Source organism: Fonticula alba (genome assembly GCF_000388065.1).
Source record: "Fonticula alba strain ATCC 38817 unplaced genomic scaffold supercont2.2, whole genome shotgun sequence".
Classification (NCBI taxonomy): Eukaryota; order Rotosphaerida; family Fonticulaceae; genus Fonticula; species Fonticula alba.
In genome coordinates, this window is record NW_009242972.1 from 86,583 (window position 1) to 94,058 (window position 7,476).

General features: G+C 64.8%; 2 protein-coding genes across 2 annotated transcripts; both read right to left on the reverse strand.

The window, feature by feature from the left end:
• Positions 1-28: 28 nt before the first annotated feature.
• Positions 29-351, reverse strand: H696_01038 (hypothetical protein; the record flags this gene model as incomplete). The annotated part of the gene is made up of 2 exons (XM_009494925.1): positions 29-54; positions 120-351. The coding sequence occupies 2 exons, from the start codon at positions 349-351 to the stop codon at positions 29-31; spliced, it is 258 nt and encodes an 85-aa protein (XP_009493200.1).
• A 1,654-nt stretch (positions 352-2,005) lies between these two features.
• On the reverse strand, positions 2,006-4,843 carry H696_01039 (hypothetical protein). Its single transcript, XM_009494926.1, has 6 exons — positions 4,661-4,843; positions 4,402-4,529; positions 4,181-4,276; positions 3,706-4,009; positions 3,302-3,441; positions 2,006-3,106 (listed from the first exon to the last, which is right to left on the reverse strand). Exons 1-6 carry the CDS (start codon positions 4,807-4,809, stop codon positions 2,178-2,180), a joined length of 1,746 nt encoding a protein of 581 aa, XP_009493201.1. The 5' UTR covers positions 4,810-4,843; the 3' UTR covers positions 2,006-2,177.
• Positions 4,844-7,476: the final 2,633 nt, after the last annotated feature.

The following is a 7,476-nucleotide window of genomic DNA, read 5'->3' on the forward strand; positions in this document are numbered from 1 at the left end:
CTTGGCGGCATCCGCAGCCTTGCAGGCCTCAGCCGGCTTGGCGGCCTCGGCGGGCTTGGCAGCCTCGGCGGGCTTGGCGGCCTCGGCGGGCTTGGCGGCCTCGGCGGGCTTGGCGGAACCGATCTTGATGACGGACGGGGTGGCAGCCGGAGCCGGAGTGGGAGTCGGCTCGGCGACGACAGCCGGGGCAGCGGCGGCGACGACCGGAGCAGCAGCGGCGGCGGCGGCGGGAGCAGCGGCGGCGGCATCAGCAGCCGGAGCGGCGGCGGCGGCAGCGGTGGCCTCCTTCCGGCGAAGGAAGGCAGGCTTGAAAGCAGGTGCGCTGGTGTTGGGGCGCCCAGAAGCCGACATGATGTCAAACTCCTTGCTCGGATCGGGAGAGGGGGAGAAACGGGGGGAGGAACAGGGGCAAAAGGAGGGAGAGGGGGGGGAGGGGGGGGCGGGGGCGCTTGCAGGCTGATGCTGCTTCGAGTGCGGCAGCTTCCACACCCACAGCGGCAGCTCTTAAACCTCTGGCGCCAAAAGGCCGCGGCCGCGGGGAATGTCACGGGGCAAGAGGGCAATGTCAATAAATAAAAGCCGGGCGAGGGGGGGTCGCCAGGAGTGGAGGTGAGCAAGAGGAAGAGAGGGGCGGAACATCCGGACCCGGCAGGGGAGGGCAGGGAGACGGGGGAGAACCGAAACACAGGTCAAAAACGGCTCACTCGGCAACGTCTACGGCGGAGACCTGGCCCCCTCCCCTCCCCGTGGGTGGGGCGGCGCGGGGCGGTGCGGTGAAAGGGACAAGACCCCGGGGCCTTTGCTTGGGCCTTGTGTCACACGAACGCCACCTGGTCGTGGGCCCGCGCAGTCGGATGGACAAGATAAGAACCAGATGGAGCCGTGGGGGGGGGGGAGGGGGGGGGCTCCAGGCGCACGCATGGCGCCAAATACGTCTCCCTCACCCTCCGTCCCGTCCCAGTCCGCCCTGTTGGGCCCCGTCGCCACAGCAGGCCCCCCCGCCCCCTCCCTTCGGATGAAAGTAGACCATTCCCTGCGGCTTGGGATCGCCCGGGGTGCGCCAAGCACAGTCGTTGAAAGTGTGACACCCCACCGTAACACACGCCAGACCCGAGAGAAGAAAAAGGGACCGGGCATGAATGAGCGCCACAGACAACGAGAAACCATGTGTCGTGCAGGGGACGGACAGACAGGGCTTCGGCCTTGGTCCGCAGGTGGATGGTCAGTTGGGAGAAGCGGGAAAAAAAGCCGGCTCTCGAGCCCGTCAAGCTGAGAAATAGGCGAAGGAAAGGAGAGCCACAGAGGGCAGGGAACTTACTGCCTGCTGCTCGCCAGGATGGGCGGCAGGAGTGCGTCATGTGTGGCAAGCGATATTCTTGTATCCATCTTGCGCATTCAGGACCACAGGGACGACCGAGGCCTGGCGGTGCCGACGGGGCGATGCCCCGGGAGAGGGGACCCGCACTCTGCCGGAGGGAAGAGAGCCCGGACAGGCGGGGGGCCGGGACCGCTGATCACTCGCCCCGATTCCGAGCCAGGTTGTCTCTGCGACCCTGGCCTCCCCCCATGCTCGAATCTCCAGCACTGCCCCCAAACGCCGTGCGCCTGGCTCACCGTAACACGCTGAGAGAGGGCCGACCCTTTGCGAGCTCTAGCGGAATGGTGTTTCTTCCATGGCCACGTGTACTCGTGACATCTCTTATTTGGCCTATTCTCAATCGTCACGCCGAAGGCTAGCCGGCACGCTCGGAGATGCCAGCATAAAGTCGCCGCCTGGGCGCCAACAGAAACTCACCAAGAGCACACCCATGCGCGGGAACACGAACACCTGTACCGCGGACGCTCCCCCCCCCCCCTGCCTCCCGACCAAGCTACATGATAATTGTCTGACTGGAGTTGTGGTTATAGCCGCGAGGAAACAAAAGGCAACGCCCCACAGGGGGGGGGTGGCTGGGCGGGGGAAGGGAGAGCATATATTTGGGGCTCCATCGGGGATGCGCGCGCAGGGGGGGGGGGGGGGGAGCACAACACTGTTGCATGCCGCGCGCCTCCGGAGCAAGAGAAGGGGACTTTTTTCGTCTCTCATCTCCCCCCCCCCCTCCCAGTTCCCCGCGAGGAGAAGAGCACAAGGACAAAAAAAGCCGCAAGGAGGGAGGCACAGGCCGGATATCGCCTCATCACACGGTGCATCGCCGCGGTGAGGCTACCACCGGACCATAGTCAAATTGGGCAAGCAAATCGAAGACCCCGACGCGCACCAGGAGCTCGGCCGCATGGCAGGACACCAGCAACTCCTCGCCCTGGAGGAAGGCATTGAACAAGCAAGAGGCACTCGAGATGCTCACCTTCATGGAGATCGGCACGCAGATGGCCTGGCGAGAGGGCAGAAGCAGGGGATTCTTCGACCAGTCGAGGTTGACCCGGTCAAGGACCGCATCGCAGTTGTGCGAGTAGGCATCGAAGCTGCCGCGGACAATGTGCAGGTCAAACCCCAAGGGCATGCGGAATTTGGCCTGCCCATGAAGGGTGATCCCTCCAGGGCCAGGCAGTGGCAGGCCACCGCTGAAGTCGATGAATACCCCCTCGATCAGGGGCTCGGCCAGAGCCGGCAGCACATGGCCCACGGTGATGGTGGCCACGGCATCCGGCTCGGGCTCCGGAAGCCCGAGGTCCAGCTTGAGGGAGCCGCTGACGCGCAAGTCGACAGCACTGCCAGTGACGTAGTCCGCCATAAACTGGCCGATGACCGGCGCACTGGCCGGCGTGTTGATAAGCGTGCCATACATGGTCAGTCGGTTGAGGCCGTGCTGCACGACCACCCCCTCGACATCCATCAGCCCGAGAGACACCGTCGGATCGGGCCGGGGGGCACCCTCCACCGGGGGAACGGCCCCGTAGTAAAAGACATCCAGTTGAGAGGCCAGCACCTTGAGGGGCCAGCTGAATGCCACGGTGGAGGGGTTGTGCAGGGCCACAACAAAGCCCAGAGTCAGCGTGTCAAGGGTCGAGTCGCTGTAGATGATATCTTCCACCAGGAGGTCGAAGCCGACGAATCCACGGACAATGGCCTTTTGGTCGATGGATACCAAGGCGGTGTGATTGGAGTCTGGGGACCGAGGGGGGGGGGGGGGGGGGGGAGATATTCAAAGAAAGGGTCAGCACATTCGCCTGGCGTATGATGGTCGCAGTGGCATCCGTGCGCATCGGGGTGGCGGTGATGCCGAAGACCGTGGCGAGATCAAAAGTGACGGAGCAGGAGAGGCAAGGAGGAGGAATGGGGAGGGCGACGGAGAGGACGTACAAATCGGGACCTTGGCCGTGATCTTCAACTTCCCGGCCATGCGTGCCGAAGTCCACTCGCTCATGGCCACACGCTCCATGAAGGAGTGGAGAAGGCGGTCATCAAGGATGATCATGTCGGCGATGATGTCGATCTCAACACTGCCGGCGAGCGAGCGTGGGTGCGTGCGTGCGTGCGTGCGTGCGTGCGTGCGTGTGTGCATGCGTGCGTGCGTGCGTGCGTGTGTGTGTGTGTGTGTGTGTGTCCGGAGCCTGGTGTTAGTCGATCAAAGGGGCCGTTGTTGGCGGGGGGGGGGGGGCGGGGGGGGGGGGGGGGGGGGGGGGCTACCGGGGAAGACAGGAAGAGGGAGAGAGGAAGGGCAAGAGGGAAAAGGAGTCACACGTCCGAGCCGGAGGACCACGCACTGGAGCCCATCAAACTCGATGGAAGGCAGCATGACTGAGCCAACAACGGCATACGTGCAACCGGGATCAACATCCTCCGGCGGGGGCGTGGAATCCGAGGACGAGGAGGAGCCTCCACTGGTGGACGAAGAAAAGGACCCCGAGGGGGAGGAGCCGGATTGCGAGGCAGCTCGCAAGCGGAACCCCCCAGCCTCGCCCGGAGGCGGAGGCTGGGGGCAGAGCAGAGGATCAGGCACAAGGACATCCACTGGACCGGAGTGCAGCACACCCGACGTGGAAAAGGGAGCGTCTGCCAGGATGGCAGCTATGATGCCCGAAGAGCGAGGCAATGGGGTGAGAGGGGCTAAACATGATTCCGCTCACAGGCGTCTGTGTGTCCGCCGGTGCGTCTCTGAGTGCATTTCTGCCCATCCGTGTGCAGTGCTGCCCATGGGTGACTGCGAGAAAGAGGAAGTGGGGCAAAGGATGAACGTACCCCGGAGATGGACCGATGACACACCATCCTTCACATCCAGCAGCTCCAACGAGTAGATCTCGACATCAGCCTTACGGATGAAGTGCCCCATTAAAGCTGGATGGGGGGCAGGGGGGGGGGGGGTGTTAGCTTGGGCACGCACAGGGAGTGCGTGGACAGGAAGATATATCTATCTTCGGGCCAGGGAGCGGGCGGGGCTACTAAAAAGGAGCGACACGTACCGGTGATGACGGCCGGGATAATGAGCGTAAAAAGGAGCGTCAAAAAGAGAGCAACTCCGAACACCGAAAGGACGGTGATCAGGATGATGCGCTTGCGCTTCTTGTCGGCCTTGTCAACTTCATCGGGTCTGCCATCTGGTGGTAAGCGTCGAGCGCGTTGGGGGATGGACAGAAGGGCAAAGGATGGCGGGGAAAGGGGCGTGCGGGGGGCGACAGCGAAGGTAAAGGGCATGGAGGGTGAGCCGAGGAATGGACGCACTCTGAAAACAGAGGATCATGCTCGGTCGAGGAGATCTCGGAGTTGAGCGTCGCACCGTAGTAAGTGGGATCATTGGGGGCAACTGGATCATTGATGGAGATGTGGGTGCCGCTGTCCCCGCTGGCGGTGTATAAATCGGGTGTGCTCATCAGAGGAGGAGATGCGGGACCAAGATGCGGAAGGGGGCCGGAGGGGGGGGGGGGGGGGGGAGGGGCGGAGGAGAGGGGATGACAGGGGAGAACGCGAAGAGGAGACCTGGGCGGGAGCCGGCGAGGTAAATGTCAAAGAGGGGTATGGATCTGGCTGTCGCGAGGAGCCTCGGCAGGGGGGGGAGCGAGTCGCCTCTTAAGTATGACGGCCATGGGCCGGGGAGGGAACCGGAACGAGGCGGGGCGCCGGGCGGGCGGCCGGCCGGCCGGCCGGCCGGGCTGCAGGCCGCAAAGGGGGGCCAGGGGTGCTTGAGATCGGCATGCGGGTGGTTGTGCTCGGCCCGGCGGGGACCAGCGAAAGTGGGGCGAGTTGGCATGCGCGACTAGCAGAGAGGGCGAGAAACACCAAGCGCCCTGGCACGGGAACTCGCCTCCCGTGAGCCCACCCCCGGAGGGTCGTGCTAGGCGGCGGGCGGGATGCAACGGCCCGACACCATCGCATGAAGAATGGGCTCGCGCGCGGGCACTGCCTGACCCCCTCCCGCCCCGCCCCCCCTTGGACGGACTCTCACTGCCCGGACGCCTGTACCGGCCAGGATCAGCCCACCCGGTGACGCCGGTCGGAACGCCGGCGCCGTGGGGCTTGGCAAGAGGGGGAGCTGGCGGAGGGGGGCATGTCCCCGACACGCCCGGGCACGCGACGCTCCAAACAACACAGCGTGGGCCCCAGCGAACAGGTCCCCAACCGAAACCGGCCGGGGCTCTTGCCGGAGGCGTATCCTCCGCCGCGAACCGGATGGTTCCCACAGCATTGGTCGGTCCGTTGGCGCTCCCCCCTGGATGGCCGAAACGAGTAAACACCCCTCGCCTCGTCACGTCTGGTGGAAAGGCCCTTGGGTTGCCTGGCCATCCCCCGCCCCGCTGGCGCGGTACCCCCATCCGGCACCCCTTGGAGCCGACACCCGAGCCCGAGTCCACCTCTCTCTCTCTCTCTCTCTCTCGCTCTCTCGCTCTCTCCAGGCCCCGCGGAAAGCGGCGCAGAGAGCATCCCTGGGAAACCCACCCCCACCGATTGAAACATCGCCGCCGGTTGAACATGTGTATCTTCCCCGCCCGGCGCCCCCCCCCCCCCGCACGAGGGGGAGCAGAGGATCGGCTGGGGTGAGGAGGAGGGGGGGGACCGCGGACAAACGTGCCTGGGGTACCCCCATCTGCCTGATTGCCCGGCTTATCCCCGTCCCCCCGCCCCTCCCCCGCCCCTCCCTCGCCCCTGGGCCCCAAGAGCGATCGAGCCACATTGCACTGGTGATCGGATGGTCGACCCTTGCTCGGTGTTCTTGGGGCTCGCCGGGGCCGGCCGTCTGCCTCCCACCCTCGACGTGGGCAGCCGGAAGGAAGAGTGTTCGCAGCACCATGTCGCTGCGGAGACCAGCCATAAACGTGTCGGCTAGTCCAAACGCACTCCGTCGCGCTAGCTGCTGGCCCCGGACACAGGGCGAGATAGGCCGTAGAGAGGGTGGAAGGCGAAAGGGGGGGGGGGGGGGCCGAGGTGGTACAACAACAACACATGGGGCCAGAAATTCCCCCCCACCCCAGGCGCGCCTGGGCTGGAGACGTCCCTGCGTGTGGCGATTGGGGAGAGCCGCCGAAAAATGGGGTGCGCCCCAGACACTGGGACGCGTCCCTTGGGGAAGGGTGGCGGCGACACGTGCAATCCCTTCGGGTTCGGGTTCTCCCATGCTTGTTGAAATGCTCAGCCTCATCCCCCCGACAGGGACGACTACCCAGCGTGGGCGACGCTGACGCGCTGTTCATGCGTGTGAATGCCCTTGCACTTTTTTTTCCTCAAGGGGCGAGGGAGTATAGGCAGCCAGGTCCATGGGCCGAGGAAGCGGGCATGACGACCTGCTTGCGGGTTGGGCCGGCCGGGAACGGTGGTGGAGTCCCGAAAGCAGCCGGCGCTCCCCTAATAGGGGGGATGTCCCGAGCCCCCCCCCCCCCGCTCCCCACCAAGACCGGAAGTCACCCAGGAAAGGGCTGTTGCTCCGTCTGGGCCCTTGCATTCGCTCCGCAGGATAGCGCCCATCTACATGATTAACCGCCTGAAGCCCGAAACAAGCCATGCGCTCCGGCCCCCGGGAGCGCTGTTCGCTGGAGCACGATCGGAATGGGTCAGAATCGTAGTGAAAATGGGACCTCATATGATCAATCGGGTGCTGGCCGAGCACGCGCGAAAAATATGCTTCTGATCATGTGAACTGTCGTGTTGGAATTGAATGATAGACCACCCAATCTGATTCTGGGACATATGCCAGGCGCCAGCATGCAAGGCTCATGGCTGGGGACTTTCGCCCCCCCCCCCCATGTGGGTACCCTCAAATCAGGCAGAAATTTGAACACACACACACAACGCTGTGATGCCTCCCCTTGGTGACAACATACCATCGCCCACTTACACGCATTCACTGGGAAGGGGGGAATGAGATTCCTGGGGACTGAAGAGAGGCATGCTCCTCGGGCGGCTCTGGGTGCGGGGGGGGGGGGATTCTCGACTGGCAGGGGATCGAGGCCCGTGTTTCAGGGATGAGGCCGCGTCTTCGCAGCCGGGAGGGGATGACCAGGAGATGAGCCACCGTCGCCCGAGGATCCGACGGACGCGCTGGACGG